Source organism: Triturus cristatus, chromosome 2_1 (genome assembly GCF_964204655.1).
Source record: "Triturus cristatus chromosome 2_1, aTriCri1.1, whole genome shotgun sequence".
Lineage (NCBI taxonomy): Eukaryota > Metazoa > Chordata > Amphibia > Caudata > Salamandridae > Triturus > Triturus cristatus.
The window spans coordinates 468,701,267-468,716,976 of NC_140581.1; the positions used below are offsets into that span (position 1 = coordinate 468,701,267).

The 15,710-nt window shown below is 43.0% G+C and overlaps 1 protein-coding gene across 1 annotated transcript in view; it reads right to left on the bottom strand.

The window, feature by feature from the left end:
* The window catches only part of ANKDD1B (ankyrin repeat and death domain containing 1B), a 718,121-nt gene that overhangs the window by 436,385 nt on the left and 266,026 nt on the right, over positions 1–15,710 (bottom strand). The window contains exon 8 of the mRNA XM_085632291.1: positions 5,925–5,963. Within this exon, the coding sequence (XP_085488417.1) occupies positions 5,925–5,963 (39 nt within the window). The remainder of the gene's footprint in view (positions 1–5,924; positions 5,964–15,710) is intronic.

The following is a 15,710-nucleotide window of genomic DNA, read 5'->3' on the forward strand; positions in this document are numbered from 1 at the left end:
CTTCTGCGCGACCCTGCCATGGAACCACATCCCACGCCTGACCGACATCCCATACATGGTCATACATCTCTTTGATAACCCCCTTCCTCTGCGCCCAATTGTCCGAACCGATCCCAGGCCATCACCTAGCCCTGCGGATGCAGTTTATTGCCCCTACTGTAAGGGAAACACCCCACATCAAAGGGATTACAGTAGATCAAGGCCCCCCACCCCCTGAGACCCGACCAGTCGCACACACCCCCGGGAATTGGCGGAATGTCCAGCTGTGTGATAGCCATCTCCTACTGTGTGTGGGGTGGGGACATCCACTGTAGATATGTGTGGGAACGAGCTTGAAGTGGGGATTCTGAGGATGTTCTTTCATGTATCAAAACGATCTCAAGAATGTGCCATGTATGATAAACCTGCAATAAAGTCATAAACCTGTGTATAAGAGGCCAGGCCTTAGAGATGTGGTTAGAGCACCTCGTGATGATACCTTGCTGTCTGATCTGATGTGTTCTCCTCCGGAGAGAATAAACCTTGGTTTCCTGCCTTCCAGTCTCCGGCGCCTGCCTCTTTGTTGGTTAATTATCGAATGGTATAAGAGGCGATTACCGCCGGGCAATACTCGAAAGGTTATCGACTGCAACTGCCGCTACCTTTTAACACAGCTGATCAGGCTGAAATCAAGCTGGTGTTTCTTGTGTTTACCTTTAGAAGATTCAGGCTACACTGTTCCTATTGGAGCAGGACCAAAGCTGTTTTGTATATAGTTTCAATCCTCGTTCTAGTGGTTTTAATGCCCTAGAACAATGGCTCTTAACCTGTAGTCTGCGGACCCCTGCATGACACCTATTCACAGGGTCCGTGACTGCTCATTAAATTCAATAAAAATTAGCAGATTATTAAAATATATATATATATATATATATATATATATATATATACATATTTATATATATATATTCACTGAAAAAACCATAGGTTTCACACATGTTATAGTTAGCTGGACATTTTACTGATAAAAAACCAATGAAATTCCCCCGTTATAGTTAGTGCAGGCAACTATAACTCACGCGACCGCAATCCTCTGCTGATGCTAATACTGTATTTAGACACTTATTTGCCCATGTCTTCTTCCATTAAATTTTAGATATACATATATTACAAATATTTTTTTTTCATAAAGACACATATGTCATCAGCAGAGGATTGCGGTCGCGTGAGTTATAGTTGCCTGCACTAACTATAACGGGGGAATTTCATTGGTTTTTTATCAGTAAAATGTCCAGCTAACTATAACATGTGTGAAACCTATGGTTTTTTCAGTGAATTTGCAAGGTTTTTTAAATGCTAATTCCTAACTATAACGTGTGTGAAACCTATGGTTTTTTCAGTGAATTTGTACGGTTTTTTAAATGCTAAGTTACTTTACGCGATTCGTGGCGTGCGCGCCCAGTTAACGCAGTTTGTTCCGTGCGCGCACGGTGCGCTTCACGCACCGCGCGCCCACTTTACGCAGTTAGTGCCGTGCACGCACGGTGGTCACGCGGTGCGCTGCGCGCACCGCGTGCCCACGTTACGCGCAATGGGCCATGTACGCACGATGCGCTTCGCGCACCGTGCGCACATGGGGGACATATTATGCGCTTCGTTGTGAAAGGTATTCTTTAGTAATTTCGAAATGTTTTATATGCCATGCACAAATGGTGCCGTTCGGGCACCATTTGCGCACGGGGTGGGGATAGTGTGGATAATTTTTTTTTTTTTTATAATTTTTACCGTACGCGTACGGTAAGCGTAATCGGCGATTTTTCGAAAAAAAATAAAATTGTTTTTTGGGCCTTGGGGGTAGTTTGGGGGCACCTATATCGATGCTGGGTGGTTAAGAACTGAATATACTGCCCCTTTAGATGTTTTTTGTCTTGGTTTTTGCTGCCCCCCTCAGAGTGCGAGAGAGAAAATGGCGGCCGCCGCTTCCTGGTTTCGACCGATTCGAATGTTTACTTTGATCGAACAGCCAATCAGAATCGCGCTCGCGCACGTCACCGTACGCGTACGGTAAGCGCACGGTAAGCACACCGTAAGCTGGCTCAGATATATATATTGATTTAAAGGCTATTTTCTCAGAATCTACTGAACAGATTTACACCAAACCTACAAAAGGCACTTCCTTGACCTGTAGACTACCTCTCTGCCAAATTTCAAGGAACTCTGTTCAGCCGTTCGGGCTGTAGCTGTGTCTAAAGGTCCTATGGAAAAAGGCATGGGAAAAACGCGTTTTGGGACCCCCCTTTTATCTCAGCCCCCGCTTGACGAATCCCCCCGAGACTTTCAGGGTAGGAGCGGAGCGTAGCGCCCCATTAGTTTTGAAAATTTCGCGATGATTCGTCGACCGGCGCCAAAGTTATTCAAAATAGAATGTTGCGGTTTTCCTATGGAAACAGGGTCCGAACTATAACTACCTACTGGCGACCACCAGTAGGTAATATATATATATATATATATAAAGCAACATTCAAAATGTGAAGTGTTAAAGCTTTCTGTAAATTTGTAGGAATTTGAAATCTAAACATTAAGTTGGTATCCTTATCTTGATTTGTGGGAGCAGCAAATAGATGGACCATTGGTGGCCTCAATTGAATCAACACTAGTATGCGCAGAAAAAAAAAACCCATGCATTAGAAGGTAAAAATACACTGTAGCATATTGTGTCATCTTTAAGAAATAAAACCAGATTTGAAAAGCTCCAACTTTCTCATTAAAATTAACATTTTTGCATATTTTGTCTTGTAAATATTCCATACTTTATGTATTTGTTTGATGTATACATTTTCACGTATTTTTGTGTAATGTTTGGAGATTTAAATATACCAATTGCTTAGGTGGGGGTCCCTGTCTTCCAGTAGTGATTCATAGGGGGCCACAGAAGTCAAACAGTTAACCCCTTCCGTGCTCAGGATGGCCAGGCGATGTCCTGAGACACAGTGGGCGTGTGCGCAGAACGGCTCCCGGCCGTCCTCGCACATGTCAATTGAAATCCCTCTGGTGCGGGCACCAGAGGGATTTCTTTTTCCCCCCCAACAGCCTCGGGAGCTTGGGAAGAGCTTCCCCAGCTCCCAAGGCTGTTTGTTTGGTTTCCCTCAAATGACGATCAGCGCGCAAATCGCGCGGACGTCATTTCAGTGAAACTGAAATGAGCTAAGAGGCTCATTTCAGTTTCGCTTTCTACATGCTCATGGGGCTATCTCAGAGCCCTGAGCCCGTAGAAATCTCCCCTTTCCAATGGTACCCCTCCCTAGTTGATCCTGCTTGGGGTTCGCCCCAGGAGGGCGAACCCCAAGCAGGGATCCACCCAATAGGCCCCAGGGACGGGGGAGCGGCCCCTTGGCAAGGGCCTTTGCTCCCCCCAAATTACATTGGGTAAATTAAATCTTTCTGCCCCCCGGGGGGCGGATAGGGGCAGTAACCCCCAATCTGCTCCCCCGGGGGGGCAGAAAGCCAACTAGATACCAGGGATTTTTTTTGCAATTGATTTAGAAGTGGGGGCTGCCCAATATGGGCATGCCAATGCCCCAACCCCTGCAAAATTACAGTCTTTCTGACCCCCTGGGAGGCAGATGGGGGCAGTAGCCCCCAATCTGCCCCCCAGGGGGACAAAAAAGCCACTAGATACAAGGGATTTTTTCCCTTGCAATTAGGGTTGGGGGCTGCCCAAGATGGGCCTGCCAATGCACCCACTCCCCTGCAAAAGTACAGTATTTCTTCCCCCCCAGGGGCAGAAAGCTCACTAGATGCCAGGGTTTCTTTTTTGCATTGAATTTAGGGGTGGGGGCTGCCCAAGATGACATGCCAAAGCCCCACCCCTGCAAAATTCCAGTCTTTCTGTCCCCCCCTGGGGGGCAGTGCCCCCCAATCTGTCCCTCCCTTCCTCCCTGGGAGCAGAAAGTCCACTAGATGGCAGGGATTTTTTTATTGGATTCAGGGGTGGGGGCTGCCCAAAATGGGCATGCAAATTCCACCCCCCCAAACAAAAAGAAATTCCCTAGTCTTTTTACTCCCCCCCCCCAGGCAGATTGGAGCAATAGCACCTGATCTGTCCTCCAGGGGGGGCAAAAAGCCCACAAGGCAAAAGGGATTGTTTTATTTTTATGCGTAGGGGTGGGTGCTGCCCAAAATGGCCTTGCTATGCCCCCACCCCCCACAAAACAAATCCCACAGCCTTTCTGCCTCCCATGGCAGGCAGATGAGGGCAGTAGCCCCGATCTGCCCCCTCAGGGGGGGGGCAGAAAGCACTCTAGGCACCTGGGATTTTTTTGTTATGTATGTTGGGATGGGGGCTACCCAAAATGAACATGCCAATGCCCCCTGAAAACCCCACAGTCCTTCTGCCCCCCCAGGAGGCAGATGGGGGCAATAGTCCCTAATCTGTCCCCTTGGGGGGCAGAGAGCCCACTAGGAACCAGGGATTTTGTTTTTTTATTTATACGTAGGGGTGGGGGCTGCAGAGAATGGGCATGCTAATGCCCCTACTGCCAAAAAAGGCTTTCTGCCCCCCCGGAAGGCAGATCGGGGCAATAGCCCCTTATCTGCCCCCACGGGAGGGCAGAAAGCCCACTAGGCACCAGGGATATGTTTATTGTCATGCCAGTGAGAAGCTCCATAGGCAAGATTCGCTCCCTTTTTATTGAGCACACATTTTGGCTGTTTCCATGAAATTTTTATCACCGGGCTGACACAAATTTGCTACCTCCCAGCGTTCCCGATAAATATGGTACCTCACTCGCGTGGGTGGGCCAAGTACCCGCGACAGGCAAGGGTCCAAAACGTATTGAGGCGACATCAAAATTATCTATCACAAAATGAGCTGGTTTTGGAAGGGGGGCACCTGGGTTCTTGCCACCGGGCTCGACGGCCATCTAGGAAAACTTACCAAACCCACACATTTCTGAAAGCTAGACACCCAGGGGAGTCCAGGGAGGAATGGCTTGATGGATCCCCCAATGTTTTCCTACCCAGAATCCCCCGCCAACCTCAAATTTAGCTGAATAAATCAAATTTCCCATATTTTTTTTGCATGGGCTCACCGTGCCGACACAAATGTCCTATCACACAGCGTTCCCCTCAGTCTCCAGAGTAAAATTATGTCTCACTAGCTTTTCAGAGAAAAAAACAGATGCTTCCTTCTGCATAATTTTTTCCCCATTTTTTCAGGGGAATCCACAAACCCTGGGTCATTTAATATCCCCATGATGTTAGAAGAAAAGGGCGCAAATTTGTTGTGGATACCTTATGTGGACAAGGAGTTACAGAGGAGTAAACGCGAACTATTCCATATAGCCAAAAAAAAGGCTTAGCACTGGGGAGGGGCGGAGGCCTAGCAGCGAAACGGTTAAGAACCACTGCACTAGAATACAGTGCAGGGTCTTTCAAGCATTACACCCATCGTTTTGTTTTTTTCTAAAATGGCATCATAAAAGAGGTCTCAACAAGCACCTGGTAGAAAAAGTCAGAAAGTATTTCCACAACGCTTTAGGCACTTTGGGAATCACATCTTTTTAAAAACGATATCTTATGATATATAGTTCACCTGTAAAATGTATATATGTATCTATGTAGGACACTTTTATAGAACAACCCAAACAATAAAGCAACAGAGCTCTGCATGTGATAAAGGAAGGGCCACGGATTATTACTGGGATGCAGGTCGAGGGGTTGTGCTTCAGATGTTATCCGGGACAAAAAATATGAAAATGTAACTTCAAGAGCATTTCATTGCATTAACTTTCGCCTCTCAACAGCCCCGTGCCTTGGTTCATTGTTTTAGTGCAAAGTGATGCATGTGAAAATAGTCCACAATCAGCCAAGGCTGGTTATTTTTTTAGTGCATTCATTGTTTTATGCTTTTTACTCTTAACGTATGAAACTCGAGGGCTTCTTACCTCATTTTGTTCATCAAGAATGTTTGCTGTGTATCCTTCCTATCAAAGGATAAAAAACAAAAGTAACCAAATTTTAACAAAGAAAATATTAAATCTTTACACCAAATAGTCTAACAAGAATACAACACATATTTCAAGTGGTAATTCATAAATACAGGCAACCCAGCATTGGCTTACCAACATCTGCTGCCAAAGCAACAACTACCAAGTGCATCGTCTCTCACCCTAACACGTGCAGGGTACCAGGGTGTGAGACTGGTTGGGAAGGGGTATAATCCATGACTCACGATGGGCTCGCTTGAGTTTCATCCATATTTGGGAGCCTACAAAGAACCTGGTACAACATTCTGGCCTCCTTTGGCCTCAAAGAGTAGGTGAAATCTGGGCCTTTCAAAGATTGTGAAGTTTCAGCTTAGGTTGGCAAACATGATTTCCATCCCACTTCTTTCCTCTCTCAAGAGGAGTAGTTGTACAGCAATAGCTAGTATCCATCCCTTTAAAAAAAGGTGAACGGCTACTGCTGTTCCCATTCTTGCCCATTTGGCATAATTTGTAGGTCAAGCATTTGAGACCTCTTGTATATACTTCAGTATATACTTCTTTAGTGGGCTTAAAGCCATCCCCCTGCTATTCATTTATTTGTTTCAGTGTCCTTTAAAAATCATTGCTTGCTAGTGGTCAGTCCTGCCTCTTTGTCCCTCCTTTTTCTCTTTCCTTCCTCCCATGCAAAACGGACCAAGTACTGTATCGTTAAGTTTTGGTTGTTTATCAGTCAGTTAATACTCTTTATTTCGGCCAGTTGCCATAAAAGGGACATTCATATAGACAACTTTAAAAATACAAAATCATGTGGATAAGTACCATATACAAAGCAATAAAAATGGCCTCCAACCATCGGTTAAATACAATAAAAAAATTGTCAGATAAGATCGGTAAAACATTATCCCACATTGAATGTACACAAAAGTGATGATGCATGTTAAAAGACACAAGGATTTTCAAAGGGCTAAAAGCTAAAACCATCAATTTGGTACAAGGCACCAGTATTCTCAACGACTAGTAGGCTGGTGATGAGTGATTATTAGGATCATCAACCATGACGACTTTTCCCCATATGGGGTCCCCCTAGCGACCATACAGTGCTGCTGTCCTATCTATTGGATGGTAGTAGGACATTTTTCCTCCTCATTCGGCACATAGTAAATAAGAACCTGGAGACTGCAAATATAATGTGCCTGCTGGTGTAGGACTATAACATTCTGCAGGCCTCTGCACAATGTGGGATTCCCAGGTTACTGTAAATGGGGATTATCCATTCAGCTCTAAGCCTGCTATACTCGGGCCAGAAAAACAGAGCATGGGCCACCATTTCTTTGCCGTGGTCACAGGATAGGCAGACTGTCTTGGGCATTCTATCTGTACTTAGCCATTTCGAGGTGATGTATCTAATAGGTAACGACCATTGCCTGAACTGGACAAACCGCTTTCTGGCCAGATTTGGTTCAACTTCATCTAAGAACTCCTAAGTTTTGCAAAAGTCTTTATCCTTAAGGAGGAGTCCGTCAAAGTACCCAGGGCCAGGCTTGACATGAGCATACCAGTTTTAAAATTCCTAAACTGCCTCTTCAGCTCCAATTTGCTGGCTCCCCCCAGATCGTCCCAGAGTTTTACTAACCAGAGACTCAACAGTGTGTCTCTGCAATATTTGATCCAGGAAGATTGCCAGCCCCAGGGAGGCAGAGTATCTCTTCTATGCCCCGGCGGAAGTGGAGCAGTTCAGGAGTAGCCCATAGTTTTCTTCAGTAGATTAGTGGTCTGACTGCAATTCTTTTTCGCATTGGCATGTACCCCAAATCTAGCCTTAGCGGGACTAGCGGAGTGCTGACCGGAAGGCTCAGAACTTGCCTGAGGTACCTATTCTCAACTGTTTCCCAGAGCTCAGAGCCGCCGAGGGACGCACCCAGTGCTTGGTGGGTGTATATTTGGACTGCCAGAGTGACAGGTTTGCAAAAGGAGATCCAATGAACTTTCAGCAAACCTCTGACATATTGCTCCAATTTGAGCCTACATTTCAAAATATGTGGCACACAATCAAGCTTCTCGTTCAGAGTGATGCCTAAATACTCATACAGATGGACCTGATCGAGTGGGGACCCATACAAGGTGGGTTTGGCATGTGTTGTATGACATGGGTTGAAAACCATTTACTTGGTTTTACTGACATTCATTTCCAATACTCTCTTTGTAAGAAGCTACTGAATTCGTCCAGGATTCACTGTATGCCCATAAACATTAGCAACGGGGCCCTCATGTTGGCTAATCTGGAGGCATCATTGTCACAGGAATTCAGGCAGGCAACCAGGTCATTGACAGACAGTGTAAAGAGTGTTGGAGCAAGAACACAGCCTTGCCTAACACCCCTAATGACTGGGAAGGGTTCTGTTACTTCTCCCAGTCGACCACAGTGGACATGGGCAAAGAACTGTTCACGCAGCCTTTCGATGATTTGACATTAGTAACAGGGGACACCCTTTTCAGCCAGAAACCTTCCATGCCACATTTCTGGGAATCAAATCAAATGCAGATCGAAGATCAACAAATAACATGTAAAGTCTGCCATTTTCAGCTGCATCTTACACACTTGGTCAATTGTTGACGTGCGGTTACGGAATCGTGATTGCATGGCTTAGAATGTTGTTGGCCTCTAGTCATTCTTGTAATCTTAGTAAAATAATTCTGCTAAAGAGTTTCTGTGTATTATCAATTAAGCTGATGGGCCTGTAGTTTGCTGGCACCTGAGAGGACCCCTTTTTGCATATAGGGATCATTTCTGACCCTGCCCAGCAATGAGAGATTGGTAGCTCACACATGATGGCATTAAAAACTCCAATGAGGTAGGGACCCTAGACATCAGTTTTAGCTAAAAACAGGCACCCTGGAATTTTATCTAGACCAGGGGCTTTGTACGGGATAATCTTCCAAATAGCTAGGACCACATCCTTGCATGTAATGTTCAGACACCCGAGTGTAGCGTGGAGGCCCTCCGTAGTTGGGAATTGAGGCCTTCTTACTGGAACAGAAAATGCACTGTCACCCGGGAGTTGAAAAGTGTGCATTCCAGTCATCAGCTGCGATGTTGTTTTCGATGGTGACAGTCCCCTGACCATTCCTGTTGGCAACTATGTTCCAAAATGCTGCTTGATCTTTATCCATAGAAGCTGCAAGAAGAGCATCCCACGTCGGTTGGTTCCATTATCTCTTGGCATTATTAACAGCCTTCTTAAAATATGCCATAAGGGCTTGAATTGTGCTTCTGTCTTGTGATCTTATTGCAGTGATGAGAGTTTGGCAGACCTGCAATGGCTGTTAAACCACAAAGCCAGGTTTCTTCTTGCTCCCTCAAGCCTCGCTTCTACAGAAAAATGCTTTTATAAATTTGCAAAGAGTTGGTTATGCACTTCCCCAATCCTTGCTAGAGAAGTTTCCTGTAATTTATGTTGCACAGGTCTTCCAGGCTCTTTTTCACTAGCTTGTAAATCAACTTTACTGAGTTCTGTGATCGCACCACTACCCGCCAGGTTATCCTGCAACTATTTGTTGCTAGTTGATGTCTACCATCAAAGGGATGTGTTGGCTTGGCTGTAAGCTTGGTGAGGGGGAGGTCCAGGTCTTGTAAGTAAAAAAAGGCAGTAATATAACGTCGACTAAAATATAGTCTATCAGGCTGGTGTTAGGCACTCTGTTGAAAGTGTGCCTCCCTTCCTTATCTGAGCAAATTCTCCTGTTACAGGGGCAAATGCTCTCATTCAGGTCATGGCATTAAGTTAGAGTTTTGTATCTTTACACTTTGGTAGTTTATCTGTTGTTTGGGTGACTATTTTTTCTTGGCTTCCTGCTCGTGTTACTGTTTGCCTGTGTCCAGCTCAGCGCCCGTAGCTGCTTGCTTTTGTCCCGCTAACGCTGCTGCATGCCCTTGCCACTCCCCCTTGTGCCTGGTGTTCCCGTCCCTCACCACTTCCGCCACGTTGCATTTGTTAGGCACAGGAGAATTTGGTGATTTGTCCAGAATCACAGGATGATGACTCGGTGCCGAGACTGGCTCTCCAGCCCCAATGCCAATGAATTTCTGAGTATTAAGTGTCACAAAAATCCCAACCTTGCGAGCTCTGGAATGGGTTGTACGTTTGGTAAATATTGAGGAAAAATAAAATAGAGAAATAAAAAGGGGAAATATTTGTCCTTGGCTACGTAAAATCTGTCAGCCATCTTGGAATAATGCTGCAGGGACTCAATATTGTGGCTGTAAAAGCTGGCCAAGATACTAAACTCATTTGACATGCAAAACACATGCCAACTATCCGTTTGTGGCACATAAAGAGCAACTTTTATTGTCATGTAGAACAAAAATATAGACCACCGTTATTGTACGTTGTTGCAAGAGCCTTCCCGTAATAACATTTTGTCACTTACTTTTAGGGGGTGAGATGCTTTGCTGCAACCCTAAGAGTGTCTCTCATCAGAGAAATGTCAATGGAAGTCGTCTCTCTTCTATTTCTTCATCTATGCTGATTGGAAGTCAGCAGTAGCAGTAGGCTTGTCCATCTCATGCTCCGCCCCCTCGTTGGCTTGGCTCTTTCCCAACAGTCTGTTACAGTCGGTGAGAAGCTGGCCTTGTGGGTCACTCCTCCTGGAACAGCGAGTGAGCTGGGAGGGCCCAGGCAGGGTGTAGTATATCGTAACTTGTTTAGCTTCCTTGCGCAATGTGGGGTTGCACTCTGTTCCCATTGGTTGTCTTCCCTCCACGTCATTTAGAATGTTCCAATGTTATTTAGGCTACGTCACTGAGAGGCACGGCATTCTGCTTACCGGCTGTTCCTGATTGTCCCGACTTCTTATCAGCTGTATGCGGGTCTTTGTATTGAAATAAATACTTTATTTATACTGACATCTTTGTTGGTATTTCTCTACGCAAGCTGACACTTCAATTGGCGACGAGGAACGGGATACGAATTTTAAGTGAAGACCCGCGTTGCTGAAATTCATTTTGTGACTAAATTTTCGAGGACAACAACAGTAATTAAACAGGCAAGTTATTACTGCTTTTGCTTACTTCGGGTTAACCATTTAGTAATTTGCCGTGTGTTTCTTAATTCTATTGCCGTAGTTCTTTGTGGAGCCAAATGACGCATAGAAGCTATGTCGATTGACAACTGCATCGAGAGTTATTTTAAGGCAAGTTGCTATGTGATTTTCACGGCATGAGAAGTTAGTATTTTACTAATTGCCGTGCATGGTGTACGTTTTTCTGTCATATTTTAGTTGCTGAGGAATTTCGTTGATCGTTGGTATTCAGTTAACAGCAATTCTGCTCTCAGCTGAAACGGTTATTTTCTCAACGCTCAGCTGTAACTGTCATTGGAGGTGACGTATTGATATACGCTAGCACGCATGCCTGCACTCAGCTGCAACGGATTTTCCTCAACGTTCAGATGTAACTGTCAGTTGTGGTGACGTGTTGTTCTACGCTCATACGTACGTATCCACGCTGCGTGACTCCATTTTGTGGTGAAAATTTTTCCAAGTAAGTTACATTAGCTGTGCATTCAAATTGGTGTTTTTGACTTTGCCTGCAACTGTTTTCTTCGGCGTTTTCAAAGTAGATGCTAACATGAAAAGAACTCTACGTTGATTGGATTACACAGTTAATGAATTTTATCGGGTTCTGTTCAAATAACATTTTCATGAATTAAGTAATCCAATAGCATCATCAGGAAATACTTAAAAAATAAAAAATAATAATAATTATTTATTTCTTCAATTTCATTGTTTTCCACTGGAAGACTATATTTTTGCAGGGCATATTTATTTAAATTGACTAAGTTCAAATTGTTTTCAAAATTGCTGTTGAAGTTAAAAAAGAGGAAGTTTTTTCCAAAACAGATATGTCAGAAAATTCAAATATCAGCGCGCCAGCAGCGTTCTTATCTGATCCAGGAAAACCAGTTATGAAATGGAAAAATTGGTTAAGGGCATTTGAGAATTATTTGGTCGCGATAGATGGAAAGAAATATGAGCCAGAAAGAAAAAAAGCCATTTTGTTCGGGTTGTTGGGTACGGCAGGCCAAGAAATTTTTGACAGTTTGCTGGAATTTGAAGTACCTCCGGGTCAATTTATTCCTATGAATGAATACCAAGAAGCAATAAAACGTTTAGAAAAACAATTTGGAGAAGAACCCAACATTATGATTGGCAGACATCACTTTGCAATGCGTAAACAATTAGAAAATGAGACGATTGAAGAATACATTGCTTGTTTACGTGTGTTGGCCACCAAGTGTGAATTTAATGACATGGTTGACGAATACATTAGAGACCAGTTCGTTTTTTATTGTTTTGAAAAAAAAATACAGGAGAGGCTTTTAGCTTGTAGAAATCCTTCTCTACAGGAAACTATAGACATTGCTAAAGGTATTGAGCGTTCTCTGGAAAGCACAAAGGAACTCTCTTCTGATAAGAATTTAAAGACTGATGTATATTATATTCAAGAGCATAAGAAACATGTAACTAACTATGACAGAAGAGGAAAGACTAGTAAAAGTCCAAATTCTAATGCTTTTATTTGTTTTAGATGTGGTTCAAGGAATCATAAGGCGGATTTTCAAGGGTGTCCTGCGCAGGGGAGGAAATGCACCAAGTGTTTTAAGGTAGGACATTTTGCTGGTGTGTGCAACAATTTTAAAACTCAGAGATTCCAAAAAGTCAAAGTTAGTTCTGTAGATGATTTTGAGGAAGACATGTGCTCTAATATTGTATTGACAGTAGATGACCCTGGAGATGCCATAAAAGGTCCACTCGGTGTTGCGCACATAGGAAATGTAGAAATTAATATCATGGCGGACTCAGGTTCGCCTATTACCATTATTTCTGATATTAAGTATGAAAAGTTTTGGCCAAATACTGATTTACTAGCTTCTGACGTCAACCCCAAAGCATACGGGGATTTCGACATAAATATGTTGGGTTATTTTCAAGATAATTTGAATATTAAAGGAAGAACCATTTCTACTAAAGTATATGTCGCAGAGCGTGGCAGAGACATAGTAGGATGGAAAGATTTGGCGCGACTGGGGATTATTCTCAAACCAGGTGCCGTTGATCCCATTGTTTTAGATGTAAATTTTGTTCATGCAGTCTCTTTTTCTGATTCTTCGTCGTCTTTAGACAAAGTCGAATCAATTCTAAGTAAGTATGAGGCTCTTTTTGAAGACCGAATTGGTTGTGTCAAAGGGTTTGAACATACCATAAAGTTGAAGAAAAATGCAATACCAGTTAAGCATAAGTAAGATCCATCCCTTTGTCTGTAAAAGCTGAATTGCAAAAACTTCTCAACAAATTGGTTGATGAAGGGGTTATTGAACAAACCAATTCAGCGGAATGGGTTTCTGCTATTGTTTGATTTTTTTTAAAAATGGTGAAGTTCGCTTGTGTGCTGATTTGAGATCATTAAACAAAAATATATTGGTGGACTGTTTTCCTTTACACAAAATCCAGGAGATTCTAGCGGCCACGAAGGGTTCAAAATATTTTTCGTTAATAGATCTCAAATCAGCATATCACCAAGTTCAACTGTCTGATGAATCTAAAGATCTAACAACATTCATTACTCCGTTGGGTGCTTATAGATTTGTAAGACTCCCCTTCGGTTTGGCTTCATCAGCCAGCGTGTTTAAAAAATTGATGGAATGTATATTTAAAGGAGTGTTGGGCGTTCAGAAGTTTCAGGACGACATACTCATTCATGCGGGTTCAATCGAAGAACACAATGAAATTTTAGACATTGTTCTTAACAAATTAAACGAGAGAGGTATGACAGTTGCTAAAGACAAATGTAAGATTCTACAAACTGAAATTGAATACTTGGGCCATATCTTGAGTGGTAGTGGTATCAAACCTAAACTCAACTTAGTTAGAGCCATAACTGATGCCCCTAAACCAACTGATAAAGATACCCTTAAATCCTTTTTGGGGCTCAGTGAATACTATTCACGTTTTGTAGAAAACTACTCAGAAATAGTTGAGCCTTTACGCGTTTTGCTTCGCAAAGGAGAAAAATATGTTTGGTCTGAAGATCAAGATTTTGCTTTTACAGAGATCAAGAATGCAATTGTGAGAGCCCCTACTTTGAAACCCTATGATCCTGATGGTACCAATATCATCACTGTGGATGCAAGTTCGGTTGGCATAGGTGCAGTTTATACTCAAAAAGAAGCAGGTAATGTGCATACTATCGCATTCACTTCTAGACGTTTACTGGATGCAGAGTGTAACTATAGCACTATAGAGAGGGAAGCCCTGGCTTGTGTTTGGGCTGTTGATAAACTCAAAATGTACTTATGGGGAAAACGTTTTGAGTTGATCACAGATCACAAACCTTTGACTTTCTTAATGGACGAATGTGGCAGGGGAAATGGCAAAGTGTCTGCAAGGTTAGTAAGATTGTTATCAAAACTTCAGGAATACAATTTTACTATTAAAAACATGGCAGGTAAGAAAAACATAAGTGCTGACTTCCTTTCACGCCTCCCATTGAACAGTGATGAACCCAAAATGGAAGAAGACACTGAATGTGAAGTGTCGTATGTGCATGGTTTTAACCAATCAGAACAGGTGTGTAAAGAATCTGAATGGTTGAGCCTCATAGAGGAAGATCCAGTGTTAAACAAGGTAAAAGCGTATATATTGAGCAAGTGGCCGCCAATCAGAAATGTACATGATGAGTTAAAAACTTATGTGCAAGTTGCGGAAGAATTAAGCATTGAGAAAGGTTTTATTTTAAGGGGGGATTTGTTGATTCCACCTACAAAACTAAGAAAACATCTAGTTGAGTTAGCTCATAATTCCCATTTGGGGTCAACCATGACCAAGAAATTGTTGGAAGCCTAGAGTGCAAGAAATGCAGTTAGTTGATATTCCTAATTCATCTTGGAACAAAGTTGCTATTGATTTTGCAGGTCCGTTCAGTGTGTTGGAACATAATTCAAGATTTATAATTGTATTATGTGACTATTATAGTAAATGGATATATTTCAAATTTGTATCAACCATAGACTCCAAATGTGTTATAGAATTCTTGGAGTCATGTTTTTCTTTGGAAGGTTTCCCGCAGGTCTTAGTTTCGGACAATGGAAAACAGCTTACCTCTGAAGTAATGATCACATTTTTAAAGAGAAATGGAATACGTCAGGAAAAGACTCCGTGTTACTCGCCCAAATCCAATGGACAAGTGGAAAGAGTTAACCGTTTCCTTAAAGAAAGAGTTGATATGTACAACAACACAATCAACAGTGTAACAGGGTATACTTCTTTTTTCCTCATGAGAGGACGGCAATGTAACACTGCCATCACTCCAAAGTTTTCCATCCTTCAGGAACGAATTCAGGAAGTGACAAAATTGGATGACTCTAAGCTTAAAGTGAGAGATAAAATTTTAAAGCAACAAATTAAGTCAAAAGAGTACCATGACAAGATCCACAGAGCCATTGTTAAAGATATCTGCAAGGGTGATTGGGTAATTGTCAAAAAACCTTTTGTCAAGCAGAAAGGAGAGTCCAAGTACTACGAACCTAGTGAAGTGGTGGATGTCTCGAGTGGTTCTGTTCGCCTGCATAAATTGGGGTGGAGAAACAAAAGTGATGTTATCAAGCTCAAAGGTGGGCAGAAAGAACTCATGACACGTCCACAAAATGAGAATGCAGATTCCGATCAGAGTGATTGTTGGTTTGACTT